The 16171-nt window shown below is 27.5% G+C and overlaps 1 protein-coding gene across 1 annotated transcript in view; it reads left to right on the top strand.

The window, feature by feature from the left end:
• The window catches only part of LOC112692759 (zwei Ig domain protein zig-8-like), a 335729-nt gene that overhangs the window by 243329 nt on the left and 76229 nt on the right, over positions 1–16171 (top strand). Inside the window, exon 3 of the mRNA XM_025567548.1 lies at positions 10815–11025. Coding sequence (XP_025423333.1) covers positions 10815–11025 — 211 coding nt within the window. The remainder of the gene's footprint in view (positions 1–10814; positions 11026–16171) is intronic.

The raw sequence follows: 16171 nt of genomic DNA, 5'->3' as shown, positions 1-16171 counted from the left end.
TTTCTTGGATTTTTTTTTCTTTTACTAATGATAAAAAGTAAGTGTATGGTCTTAATGACGAAAGGATTACATTTTTAATTGAGGTTTATAGAGACAACATTTAATTTAATTTAAAGTTCCGCATACTTCTTAGATGATTTGTTTAATTTTGGATATTATACAAATACTCGTATATTAGACGTGATAATGATATTTACTTGACAAGTTTTCAAACAATGTAATTAAGTAAATACGTAATTCAGCTATTTATTTTGTAGAAATTACAACTTACGAATAAAAAACAAAATACAATCGTAAAGAAATTATGAAGTTTACCTCACCATCTCCAAGTATACTTAAAAATATTTTATAAACTCTGCCTAGTTAGCAAACACATTTGTAATAAACATGAAATTCAAACAGAAAGACATTGTTCATAACCATCAACCCTGCTTTTAGGAAAACATTATACTTCGTAATAAGTTGTATATAGTATACAAATATTTAATTATCATACTTAAATGTTTAAGCGAGTTTTTTCAATTATATTTCTTTACGATTTCTTTTATTCTGACTAATCCATTTTTTTACTCGCTAATGATTAATCCCATAAGAAAAGATAATCCAACCAGGGTTTTTTCTAACTGCACAAATAAAATATATGTTACAAGGAGGCTTCACCTCGCACTTTCCACGCTCATTTTATTGATTCTGATGAAGCAAATAATGAATCCAAAGACGTGGAAGTAACCAACATCGATTTCACTAACCTAATATTCAAAAAATTCGTCATGTTTATTTTTATTGATATTTCATGAAGGTCAAATCGCCTTTTATAATAATAAAGTGCACATTTTCGTTAATTCTACAGCACATTTTATTGTTCCTTATGCACAATTAGTGTTCTACTGCACCTTACAATACAGCCTGAATCCAGTCCAACTATTTTAACAATGTTCTTCGGTAATAAACATTGTACAATATTTAATATTAAACATCTACAGAAATCAAACTCGGTGGAAAACCGAAAGCGTATAATTTCTTAATAATCATTAATCAGTCATAAGGTGGAAACCTCAACGCGTTTATAAATCGCTTAGTAGTCAATAATATTTTAATAGAATATAAGGTGATAACCTATATTTTTTAAACATTATCGTGCGGAACAAAAGATTTTTTCTCTTAATGAAGGACGAAATTAATGAATAAGAAAATATTTGCTCTTTCGCTCGAACGAAGGGAAAAATATTTGAGTTTCGAATGCACCGTTCGAAAAGAAAAAAAGAAAAGTTATTTACAACATTCAGAATCAAGAGGAAAATCGCAATGGATGTTGACGAAAAAAATAACGCTTTACGTAGGAAAATATAAAAACAAAGTCACGGTCGTACATAAGTAAAATTGTATCATTAATCGATCCGGACGTGGGGGGGAACAAACATTTTCTTACACGTACCGAGCACAAGCGTTGTGCAACATAACACGTAGTCACTACGCGGAAATGATGTAACACCGCGCGGCAAATTCGACGAAAATATCGACCGGCCGGATACGAGAGGTACGCGCACGTCGGATAACGGTCACGATTGTAAACCGGCGGCGGTACGGGAAAATGTCGTTAAAACGTTGTCGATGATGCACGTCGAAGACACCGGTGAACGATGACGGTTTAACCGCGACCGCGGTCGCCGGTGGCTGGCATTCGGCCAATCGCGATCACCCGCGACGAAACGCTGCGAGAACGGCAAGTCTGAAACAATGTTTTTCCAGTTACGTTATTATTATTGAACACATTACACGCGTCAAGACCGTGCGCAGAACCGTCGGAAATCTATTACACCGCGGACGGCGTTTTGCCGGTGCTGTAACGATCATTCGATCTCGGCGACAACGTCTCTCTCTCTCGCATTACGCTCGCCGATCGCACCGAGATTTGGCTCAGGTTCCGGTGGTGAGGTGCCAAAAAATCGTTGACCGTTTTAACCGGCCGGGACGCATACCGCACGCGCGATGCTCACGTGCGCGCAAATCGTTTACCGCGTGCAGTCACCGTCTCGTAACGCGCGTTACCGAGGGATTGCGGACTCAGCCCCCCCCCCACGGGCACGTCTGACGATATACGCGATGTACATTTATTGGCAACGAATTTTTTATAACGCTTGTAAGCCTTCGGACGGGCCTAATAAAAAAAAAAAAAACATGACTAAACACTCGTGCAAGGGTGTCCGTGTTCGTGTACGTGCCGCACCTGATGGGGTTGATTTTTAAACAAACAGTTGGGAGGTCCTGAATCGAATAAGAGACATCGTGAACTTTGATAGATTATTCATTTTTATTCGTTATCATTTTTAATATGTTTACGGATAAAAAAATTAGTTTAGTTAGCACTAGTTTCGTTCGTCACTTAGTTTGATGGCTGATTTACAGGTATGTTTACACTTGTGCGCTTTCCACTTCAACATTCAATTCAACTTTCATCTAACGTATGTCTTTATTGAATGCAATGCATGCTTTTTTCTGTTCTCACTAGCGATTTCACGAATCAGTTGACTTCCAGGTTGTTAACAAAAAAGTCGGGACTTACATATACTTCTACTAGATTATTGCAAATGCAAATAAAAAACGTAGGAAGAAGCGCAGTTTGCGAGTCAACAAGTATTTAAAAACTCGAAACTATAGATGATTTACAATCATACAAGATATTTTATTTAAAAATGTTTACTCTAGTTTCTAGAGCAAATTTGTTCTTGATTTTAAATATAATTTAACCGGGAATAGTTAGACAAAACACTCGTTTTTGAGAGGCTGTTGCAGCTAAAACTATGTTGTTAATAACCATGTGGTATTTAACTACCAGAGTGAAATGCAATATAAAAAGAACGGTGTGTTGAACAGATTCCCACTGAGCGTGGAAAAGCCGTTCAACTTAAAACTCTGTGCTATTGAAAGCTTTTTTATTCAATTCGTGGTGCCCTATGATTCATGTATCAAACGAATGAAAAAGCGCACAAGTGCAAAAATACCATATTGGATATACTAGCACAAACAGTGCCGTGGTAATACAACAACGATTACAGATTAAAATAGGAATTAGTATATAGTCGTAATGATTATGCAGTGCCTATTTACAACATTTTCTTGGAAATACTCAAATACGCATAGGTATCCCCATAGGATAATGTACAGCTATATTGACCAAAAAATATACATCTAATAAAAAACTAATTCTTCCCAAAAATTTTGGGGGGGTTGGTTATCCCCAAAGCCCCTTCCCGTTATTGCACCACTAACATATACCATATATGCGTATACCCGAATGTGTTTATGTCGCAGTAAATAATTTATAAGTTTTGTTAATATAATTGTCCCAGCGCATCATATAATAATTTATTTTTCTTGGTGTATGGTCACTAATTACTGTGTACTTCAATTTTATTAAAATAGACACGTGCCCGTTACAATTTAACGATCTTATAATCAATAACAGCAACTTATGTTTTAAATACAACACGCTGTATAATAAAAGTTATCTTAACTTAGGTTAACCATGAGTTTTACCCGCTATTCAATAATTAGTTAGGATGTTAGATGAATCCGCAGCCGCTCGGTAATGTGTTTTCGACGATGATGGTTTTTTTTTCGTAATAATAATAACATTGAATTCATTGTTGCCATAATAATAACTCACCAGTACGTAGCAGCGCAACGTTTATCATCGAATTCGTTTTCGTCCAGAAGAACAAATCTTCAATGGCATTCAAGTGTTATATTAATATTACGTTTTCATTTTCTGATAGATTTAATATGTATCTTGCCCTTCCGGCACTCATTTTCCATCGAAAAAATATTAAAACGTTTGAATTCATTCCACGAATCTTTTGCTAAAATTCTCCGTTTTTAAAAAATGTCATCTTAAAGGTATAAAAATCCTCAGTATAAAGTACAAAAATGTACCTATACTTGTTATGATATTTTTGAATTTTTAATTAAATTCTTTTCTTTTTTTTTTTAAATAAATATAAATATTTTAGTGATATCTAAAAATAATAAAGCCTTTTTATTCTATCATATTTTTAAAATTTAAAACTAGCTATTCAAAATCATTAAGGTTTATTTTTCTACAAATATTGATAGTTCAATCTTATAATTTATTATGATTTTTAATATTATTAATTTTAATTTACTAAAAAATAAACGATATTTAAAAGAATTTTTACATTTTTATCACTAAATACATTTCTCCATTAATTCCCACCTGATAAAATTTACTTATTTACATTGAATATCCATTTCACATGAGAGTAATCATGAACATATGTGATCACTTGTCTATAATTTAAACGTGATATATTTTATAAAGTGTTAGTAAGATTGGTTACAGTGCCGACGACAAGAAGTTAAATAAACTTTTCAAATATTGAATAAATACATTCGATTATAATGCTTTTATATATAAGAAAAAAAACAAATTTATAAAATTAGTTAACAAACAGTAAATATGTAAAATACATGATTAGTTGTCACAAATGTATTTATTGTTTTCCATTTTTTTGTCCATCAAGTTATCGTTTTGGTTCCATATCGAACGGAAGAATAAGATTTTATTATAATTTGAGAATGCATTGACAATATAATTAATAATCGAATTTCTTTGAACGAAGTACACATTTTTTAAATAAACATGAATGATTGCTAACCGCTATTGTAAAAAGATTTGCATTGATCAGTTTAAGATTCGGAACCGTTCACAGAAGTTTACAATATAGTTTGACAACTGAATCGATATTCAACTTTTACGCGTCGACACGTTCAAGAACAATTATTAAAAACGGAAAAAGTGAAAATATGATTTCTTTTCTTTTCGAATATCACGAATTACTGTTGTAATTACTACAATTCAACTACGAACATTAATAACATGCGACTCTATTAATTCTCGGTTAAACTGATCTAAGCAACGAATGTTTAACGTTAAAATAATCGCCCTTTAAACACTCCGCGGACCAAGTCAATTGAAACCCTATGGTGGGGGGAGGGTGTACGGATAATATACATAGGTCGTTTCACTCGGCACAACGGAGTTTGGCGGCGCACACTATTGGACGAGATAACGCGTAAACGCCTCAACATTAATAATAATAATAATAATTATAGTAATAGTAATATGATTAACAAAGGGTCGTAGTCATCGTTGGACTTTTGCTTGGAACCCTGTCTCTCCGGCAGGTCGGCGGTCGCTTCGGCGGCTATCGCTTTTCATCACGTTCGCAGTCACAGGCCTGTTATAATAATAATAATAATAATAATAATAATGTTGTTGTTACGACGACTGCGCATAAACGTCAGTCCGTCCGAGTGCTGTTTTAGCCATCGATAACGCGAATTCCGTATATATACATATTAATAACACCGCGTGTATACCGATGCGCATAACGATTCGTTTTAATTATCATTCGACCGTGTCTCGTTATTTCGTCGCGCCGTTAGAGTACGTATAGAAAACAGCTGACTGTTTATAAATATATTCATGTAAATAATAATTAAATAATAAAAAAAAAAAAAACCAAAGCAAAAAGAATCGTTGAAATCATACTTTTTGTATTTAATTAACGGTTTGACCCATATTTTGCTTCAAACCGAGTTTTGAAAATGAAAAATAAAAATTATTGTTTGTTATCCACGTCTTATTATATTCTTCTTTGGTAATAATTATAGTTTTGCTTCTTATATTTTCGATTTTCATCCTTCGTGTGTTTAAAGCAGGAGTGGTATCCTTATACAGGAACGGCCGTCTCCCTAATAATTATAACACGGTAAAATGAAAATTTATATCAAATTTTTGAAAAATTATTTTCAACTACAACTCGTTTAATAACTTAAATAAAATATTTGGATTTGAACATTATTCAGACGATAACTTGGATTCTTTTAAATAAGCCATAATATTGTGCTAAATATTTCGCTGCCAATAAGATATATTATATCGTATTGGCAGCGAAATATTTGAACGATGAAAAAAAAAGTTATAAGGCCAAGGCAGTTTTTAATAAAATCAATACTGTATAGTTAAATACACCAATTTACAAAGTATCAGAAAATACCACTACTGATAACGATGAATTACCATCTACGTCTAAAGGGGGTGGTCGCCCAGAATTATATTTTGAATTGTGTAGTGAAAGATTAAAGCGTAGAAAAATTGAAGTTATACGAACACAAATTTATAAATCGAATTAACATATGCTACTCGAGAAGAAGACGTTGCAAAACTTTTAAAAAAATCTACTAATACAATTTATACTGAGGCATCTAAAATAACAGTGTTGGGAAAATAAAAAAATAAATGTCACACGTATGATCGAAGATAAAGTATTGTCTTTAGTAGTAAATGCTAAATTAAATAAACATTAGTGTCAACTTATTAGGTCAAATGCCAAAGAAAATGATTATAATATGTACCCACCTTAAATATAATAAAAGAACCAAAAACACGGTGGTATCCTTCTAAAGAAGCAATTCTTAAAGCTATGTCATCTGGTTATGAAATAAATGATAATATTCAGTAAACACTCAATTAAAACTGCTAAATTGTTAGTAAAATTATATCCTTAGTACTATATGCTAGCATAAGATATTATTACATTGATAATCTGTTATTTTTGTTGCTTTACATTCTATTGACAAATGTCCGAAAAAAACACAACATGCTTGCAATAAAGTCCTTAAAAATATTCGAGAAATTTATACTAAAAAATGTTCTAGGATTAAAACGAATGAGGATCTGTTACATGGACTATTAATGTCATCTGATCTGCTTATTTCTAGTCTTAGAAAATTACACCACAAAAAAATTTCATCATTTTTAACAGAAGTAATACAACTAATAACTGCAGTTGAACCTATTATCCACGGTTTGGTAAAAATAGTTCAGGTGACGAAAACGAACAAAAATTATAATTATTGTTATATTTTGTATATTTTAATAATAATTATTAATAATTTAAAGTGATGTACCTACGCCATATTGTAATTTTGAATTTAAACATAATAATATGAATTTGCCTTTTTTATTTCAAAATATTAATCAGCATTCAATAAGCTCCACTCTTCAATAAATAATACATTTTCAATATTATATTTGGTATGATAAATTTACTTGGATCATTAGTTGTAATAAACATTATCCTTCTATAAATACCCAATTTTAACATAATATTGTAAAAGGAACTATTAATTTTCTTAGTACTTTAAATGAATTACTTAATGACGATAAATTCACAAATTCACTCAATAATTATACACAAAAATTAAGTCTCCCATAAATTTAATTTATGCACTGTGGATTTAACTCATCCCAAAAAGGGATATAAATAAATAATCAAATGGTACTCAAATATCTTTGTTTCTATTTAATACTCTACAAAATGTTCTGAACTAATAATATAACAAAATGAATTAGAAGTAAAGGTTTAGAAGTATAACTTCATTACTTTTCAATTATAGAAATATCATTAAAAATAAAGTCTCATAAATTACATGAATATATCTCCTTAAAAGTATTATCTCTTTTGAAAAAAATATTATATTGAGTATATGTGTTAGTAACAATTAAGCAGAATAATTTAATTTTAATTTGGTCAAAAATTAAAAAAAAAAAAAAAAAATGTTAAGGAAATAGATTTAAACGATTTCTACCATTTTTAGACTAAAAAAGTATTATATATTTAATTGTTTTGGTGATGTAAATAAATGATTTTTTTTTTTTTTTAAATATGTAACTTAATTATGAAATTATTACAATCTATACGTTTGTGTACAATAAGCAATATTTAGGATGGGTAAGAGAACTAGGAATGATAGTGACATTATAGGAAGTCTCACATTAGAGACACCGATGTGTCTATTGGCTTTATATTATGTATATATGGCTTTAAATTTAGTCTTAGTATTTACCGTACGCTTATTACAATTTTTAGAGTTTATAGATTTATTAAGTTTCGGCACCAGTTCCGCTTAAGATGTCTGATCGGATTTCCAGGTAAAGCTAGATCCTTGATGGTTGGCTTTGTTATAAAATAAATAGTTATGAAACTTTATTACTTACACAAAATTAATATTCTTGACATAAATTTTGATATCAAAACTTCAAAAACCTAAGCACAAACAAATTCATAATTAGGATTTATAGACCCTACTTATGCGTAAAATCAAAATACTTCTTATAAATTCTCATGAGAACAATATCTAAATTATAATAATCTGTAACCCAATGTTATCTAAAGTAACAATATCTTTTCTAAATTAATGAAAATATTATTTTCTGGAATATACCCAACAAAAAAACTGATATTGAATTACTAAAAATTATGTTTAAATAAATAATGGAGTACGATAAATTTCGAAGTATCAAAATAAATGTTTATAAAAAATTCGCTTCTTAGAAAAAAAAAAAAATTAAACATTAATAGTATTTTAAATCAAGTTTTTTGCTACTTTGTTGTTGAATATAAAAATGAAAATCAAACTGTATATTCAACCTTTAATTTTAATTTATTTAACTTATACACATTGATATACCCACTATATATATATATATATATATTCGTGTTTAATTATTTTAATGAACTTTAATGTATAAATCTTTCTCTATCGAGCAAAATATTAAAATATTTTTACATGTATAATATTACAGAATAATTTTTACAGTAAAGATTTTATGTTAAAAAATTAAATTTTGTAAAACGTTATTCGAGTGGATAACCGATTTCTTCGAAAATCTCCTGCTCGAAACATAATATCTGAATTCCCACCAGAGTAAAACGTTATTCATGTGAAATATGAGAGAATTTTAGTTTCTATGGACGCTTATAGAACGAAAAATATTATAAGAACATCTACATTTGTGTAAATGGCACAACTAGTGATTTTCCAAGAACAGCTTCTCAAAAAATCCTGCGAGAACCACATCGAATTTTTGTAAAAACTATATTTTGTCAAGCGACAAAAATTCTCTGCCATGGACTTTAAATGTTATATAAAACTAATACACATGTATTATTTTGTAAATTCCTTAATATATTAAGGACACTAACGAATTAATCGGTTATCTCAAATCTCATTTTTATTCTTTCTCTTTCCAAATCATGATGAACAATTGTTTAGGCTTAGGTGTTTAAATTCTATTGAATTGATAACACAATTATTTTTTTCCAGTCTTTTCAAATCGTAAATAATAGTCACCACTGTAGAAATCAAATAATTTATCAATTATGTTAACAGGCATTATCGCTGCATGATACTTATGCTATGAAATCGGTTCATTTATTATACGGTTCCCAGTTATTTACTCAATCTATAGAATTATACTAATTAATAACTGTCTGACAGATTCTGAACTTCATAGGATCAATATTTATCCGTAATTTTTAATAACTAGGTCATACTTTTTTATGAGGTAGAAAGAAGAAAGTCTAAAGATTTTTGTTTAAATATGAAACTCTTTATAGACTAATTTAAAACTTTATGAATATAAATGGAAGAAAATTTAAAAAAAAAAATTTAGTGATGAAAATCATATTTTAATTTTAAATAAATAAAAATGCTGTTGCGTTTCGTTTAAAATCTAGAATTTAGATTAATTATTTAATCAACCAAGTATTATTATAACCTAATTAAAAATTGTATTCTGAAACGATTACAGTGTACATATATAATAAACTAAAAACTTCTACAATTGTTTATATTTATTATTATTTCAACTAAAAAATTTTTAACTCGCAGAAATCAGTAATAAAATTGTTTTTTTTCTTAAAATATCAAGTAGTTATGGTAATGTAATTTAATAATATTTTAAACAGTTCTTATTAAAAGTATATTTTTGAAAAATTGAAGTTCATATATAAATATATAAAAAAAAAAAAAAAAATTATGAGAATTTGAATATAAAATGTTGACAAAACGACACATAAATCACAAAAAATCACTAAATTTTTGTGGCTAAAATTGAATGCAACTTTAAGTTTTATTACTGAATACTCATATAATACTTTATTATTTACTTATTTATTTAGATATTTTTATGTTTTTGTAAAAGTTAGAACATTTAAGGTTTAACCTACCTTATTAAACATTTTGGTTTTACTACAGTATAAACCATCTTTAGACATATAAACTGATTTACTCGACCTTTTTAATACAGAAACATTATTTTGGGAGTGATTGGTACTTTAGTCTCAAGCTTAAAAGATTGATCCAGAAGTATAATTTACCTGTCCCCGACTTTATAATTTACTCTATCTAGGACTATCACCAGTTTAATCAGTAATATTTTACAAACTAAATAAGAACTATTATAAGTTGTAAAACTTCCATATAAATAAAATTTATCTATCAATGCATCAATTGAATTGATTAATAAATTATTTGTTTATTTAACAATTTAAGTATAATAATATAACTGCAATAACAATTTTTTTTAGTATGCTAATATTTTAAGTATTAAATCAAAATTTAAACTTATACTAATTCCATTATTATTTTATATAATATCAAAAACCTTCCTATTATAATAAATTGTATAATATTTATTATTATATGTATGACGTTTTTTTTAAATACGAACTGACCCAATCGTTTTTTTTCCGTCTCTGCAGTTATAAGTTATAACTATAGGGGTGTCACCAATGAGTAACTTAACCTTGTCGTAATTAAAAAAAATAATCAAATTTACTTACTATATTACATATAGATAAAGATTATAAATAATAAAAAAAAAAAATCACTAAATTATTCAACACCAAATGTATGATTATTTTATTAACTATGATCTTTTACAGGTTTCATGGGTACGACATCGTGGCATACACTTATTAACTGTAGGTCGGTACACTTACACCAGTGATCAAAGGTTTCAAGCAATACATTCACCACAGACAGAAGATTGGACATTACAAATACGATACCCTCAAATTAGAGACAGTGGATTTTACGAATGTCAAGTTGGCACAACACCTCCAATTGGACATGCAATGGTCTTAACTGTCGTGGGTAAGTAAACGTTAAAGATAATATGATTTAGACGTTATGAAATAATCATCATTAGTTTTCAACGGGTATGTATACGTTCCATTATATGATAATAAATGTGGTTTCTCTTGTTTGTTGAGTACCACAAATGCTACTTGAAATCGATATCATGATTCATTAATATATTTTAAACAATTTTATTGAAAAACATGCACTTCAACACATTGTAAATGTTGAAGTTTTTTTAATGGGTTTTATACAAAAAAGATACGTAATCAAAGAATGACAAGTGTAAATGTATTCAATTAGCCATTTATAATATAATTATTTTTTAGAAAAAAAAAAAAAGGTAACCTTGAGTATTTGATATTTTAAGTACAAATTATGACTAAATTTTGACTATATACATTATTCCAAATGCTCCTCAAATCTAATATTTCGACGTCTCTTTTTTTTTCAATTTTTGATTGCAGACTGTGAGAAGTATACAAATTATTTTAGATGAAATAATTTTTTGACGATACTAATGAACATTTTCTCATTTTTTTTTTCGTAGAGTTGCAACGAATACGATTCCGAATTTACTGACTTTGATGTTTTTTCATTCATCGGAAATTCAAGATATAGAATGTAGTATACTAATTTTAAAATGTTGCTCTTTTACGAAAAATAACTATTCAATAAACAACTATTGATTGCCTAATTTTAAGATTCTTAAACGTATTTCTTCGAAATGTATAGAATTTAAAGATATACGTACCTAGATTAATTGAATACATTTACATAGAATTTGACTACAATAAATAATGTTATTAAAGCTAATTCTATATCAAGTTTATTTTTGAAATACGAGTTTTATTTACAAAATCATGTGAATCAATTTCGTTTTGATAGCAAACGTATATATAAAAAAAAAAAAAACTAAGTCTGATTCTTATATAAATTAATACCAGTAATAACACTAGTACAAAAATATAATATTTGTAATTAAATTTATATATATAATTATATGTATTATAAAAGTTCATTAAAAAACAATAGCATCTTCAGTTCATTAAAAAAAACAAGTAAATTATAAGGACTATTATTTTGGTAAATGAAAATTCAATATTAAAACGTTAAATTAAATTGTATTTTATTTAATTAGTTAACAGAAATAAATTAATACGCAAATACTTAATTTTATTTAATAACATTTATATCTCCTCCTAAAGTTTATAAACACATTTTATACATTTTATTTTAACTCTAGTTTTTTTTTTTTTTTATTAACCGAGAAAATAAAAATATATGTAATTTTGAACAATTCTTAACTTACCTAAATTAAACCTTTTTTAAGTATTAGGTATAATCAAATATACCATTCTTTATGTACTTATGTGAATTGATCTATTTTCTTTTGGACTAACCCTACTATGGTTATTTTTATTTTTACTATGAGAGTTTCAGTGTGCATAAATCAAATTTGTTTTATTTTTCATTGATTATCTATTATTATATTTGAATATATGTATATGTAATTTTTATCAAAGCCGTATAGTATTTGAACTTCAGCGCATCGAAAAAAATATACCTTTAAAATCACATATATCTGCAACTTCAAAAATGTTTAAAGATTTAAGAAAATGTATTAAAAATATCAAATATGCCGTCTCCATGTACCTTCAATGTTTAATTTATGACCGAATAAAATGTTACATAATACACTTTTGGTGAAATTTTACGACCAGGAAGCGTTTAAAAAATAAAAAAACTCAACTGTAAAATTAACTCAGTTTCCAAATTACCCAATGGGAATTTAAAATATAAATATTTATAAAAAAAACAATAACAAGCAATTTATTATATATACCAAATCATTGATTACGCTAAATTTAAACTGTGATATAATTGAACAATGATACTGTAAAATTTACCAAATATAAACATCATTGATTACAGCATATTTCAATGTCAATTATTTATTATATGTAGATATCATAAAGGCCGAGCGTCCAATAGAGTAACGTTATATTGTAAGAGATGTAGCTAATGTAGATGTATGCTAACATGCTACTTTGTATATAAACAATATAACGAATAGATTTAACGTCAGCTAAAACGATATATCAGTGATTTGACAAATGGCATATTATTACGTCAGTGTCATTTAAATGCACGTGTTCCATTTTATAGCGCTTATAACGTGCTTGTTCTTGTGTCTAGCACTTGGTAAACTATTGTATTTTTATTTATTTATTTGAAAAGTATGACTTAAAAATGGAAGACGATCCAAAATTTAATATACAGTTTTTAGTATGATTGAAGAATATCTATAATCATATAATTTTGGATTACAGAAACAAAAATGTAATCAACTATACTAAGTAAAAGATTTTATGAATTATAATGTATATTATATTAATTTTAATTCCACTTGGTAGATATTTTATACATAAATAATATTTTTATCAATTATTTTATTCTGTACAATTATGGAAATCGCTCTGGGTAGGCATTCAATTCTTTGAATACATCAAAAACACTACGTTTAATTTTTTGATTCTTTTTCCAGTATGAATAAGCTCAGATGCCGTTTTTTTTTTATTTTTTTTTTATTTGCGTTTTTAAAATCGATTAAATTCACTAATGTTATAACACTTTCGTCGATCCATTAAAATAGAAGATATATTTACTACTGGTGCTACTAGTTACTACATACATAAATAGGGGTTGTGTCACACCGTATGTAATTTTGCTACATCACTTGCCACGCGACACGCCACATTACTTTAATGGGTACTCAGCCTAATATGAAAATATTTAGACGTTCGGAATGAAAGAAAATTACAAAGACACAAATCATAATATTTAAAATATAAAATAATTGTTGTATAGTTCCCATAAGAATAATCAACTATACAACAAACTGTATAGCATAAATATGCTACTGAGTCATAAACAAGTTGAAATGTTTAAAAAAAATAGAATTTATTCAAACAAATTATAAATGCGTTATTTTATTGTTTTTTATCATTGTAAGATATGGAAGATAAATGCTTATAAGGGTATTTATAAATATTTTATTCGTAACATTTTTTATCAGTCATAAACGTTAAGCTAAAAAACTGACATCAAACGAAGCCAAGGGCTTATTAAAATATAAAAAATATATAATAACGCACAATTAAAAAAAAAAAGGATTAAACATTTTATGTATGTATTTAAATTACATATATACTTTAAATATTTAACATATTTGACACGACCACTGCCAATAGGTCTATTAGGAACACATACAAGTTTTGTCAAAAATTATATATTGTATTTTTTTTCCTAAACGTACTCTAAGTACTCAGTTCTACAGTAGAAATAATATATACTTTATTTGAAACGCCAAACTAAAAAGTATATATTAATTATCATAATTATTTCACAGTATCGTCATAATATATCATGTATGGTGCTCTACATTTATCATGTTAGTAGTGACCTGCTATCTTATTTTAATTGAGTTTACTCTTCTAAACACACATAAAGCTATGTAATTGCTTAACTTTTAAATGATGTTTGTTTAATCATACTGCTTAATCAACTAATTTTGTTCGAATTCGGTAAATCGTGGTTATTGTAAATATGATTTACCTAAACTCAGAAACGTTTTTGATTACAATAATATTAACTATATAATATCTTATAAATTACTATGAATATTTTAATTATAATATGAAGTTTCTGACTTAGTGATTCAAGAATTTATGTAATTATTTATGTCAAAGAGAATTAATTTTTAAAATGCATTATATAATTAGTTATGAGTATAGTGCAAAATTATGTTAATAAACAATTTCGACAAACAACAACATTAATAATGTTTTATAACATCATAAACTATTGATAATTACTATAATTTTATACTATGATATATGAAACTTTCACGCACAAGCTTATTGGGCATTCCCTTTAAAAGTCCATTCAATATTTTTGAAATATAGTTTCATTTAACATTGATGGTTTGTCTTCTATTAAATATTTAAAGAGTGAAAATACTTAAATTAAAACTAACTCTTGTAAAATTGAATTAATATTTTTTAAATTTTCTTTTTATAGTTATGCGTGATTAAATGAAAATTCTTTTAAGATTTACAGACCTTTGATGCCCATTTCCGCAACAACACTTTATCTCCACACCTCTATATTTTCGTGCATTTTTCTGCATTCCATACATTTAGAAGTTGTAAGTCTTTCTGTATTCTATCTATCTTTGTTTGTGTCGTCCTTTAGATATCTTAATTCTGGTTGTCCATTTATTTATTAATCCAATCATTTCCTCTGATCTTCATACTTGCCCTGCCCAATTTATCCTTGTATTTTTTAGGATTTCAATAATGCAGTGGCGTGGTGAACTCAAATATTTTCAGAGGCAAGTATATTTTTTGATAACCTCCTACCCACTAATAGGATATCCTACTAAATAATAACTAATATCATAAAAATAAAAATAATATACCTAAAACATAATATCGAGTAACTAACAACACACAGATCTACGAATAAACACCGTATGGAATGTATACTATGTAACTCGTTTATAATATATTTTTTGACTTGTTTTCACCGGCTAGCAGTTATTGAGCATTAGCATCCGCTTATAAAAATATCAAAATATATTTTTGTGTTATTTTTTTACATTCATAATTATAAAACAAAATGTTTAAAAACCCACCCACCATCTATTAAAATAAATGAGAAACGGCCGCCTCTCGATTTCCACCTTCGCTACGGTACTGCAGTAATGGTTGGTTATTTATAAAGATAATCTAATTCTTTGTTGTTTCTCGTTACATACTTTTCATCGTTGATTTTTTTAGGTATAAAAATTTTCCTTCATATTTTATTACTGAGTACTTCTATCTTTTTTTCATCTAATTTTGTTGTGTCACATGTTAAACTATATGACTTTTTATAACATAATTTTGGACGAAAGATAGTAATCTTAGTTCGAATAAAGACATTAGAATATACAAGTAACTGTTTACTGCCATAAGTCATTTTTTAAACTCTTCATGGATATTAGTATTTTAAATAATCTCTGACCCATGGTACTAAACCTTTGTTCTCTTTTAAATATTATAATCAAAAGCTTTTAAATAATTAGTACTGATATTTCTCTTCGGAATTATATACT

The sequence above is a fragment of the Sipha flava genome, unplaced genomic scaffold (assembly GCF_003268045.1).
Source record: "Sipha flava isolate LNK unplaced genomic scaffold, YSA_version1 76_pilon_pilon, whole genome shotgun sequence".
In the NCBI taxonomy this organism is placed as follows: Eukaryota; Metazoa; Arthropoda; class Insecta; order Hemiptera; family Aphididae; genus Sipha; species Sipha flava.
This window is presented reverse-complemented; position numbering and strand designations above follow the sequence as displayed.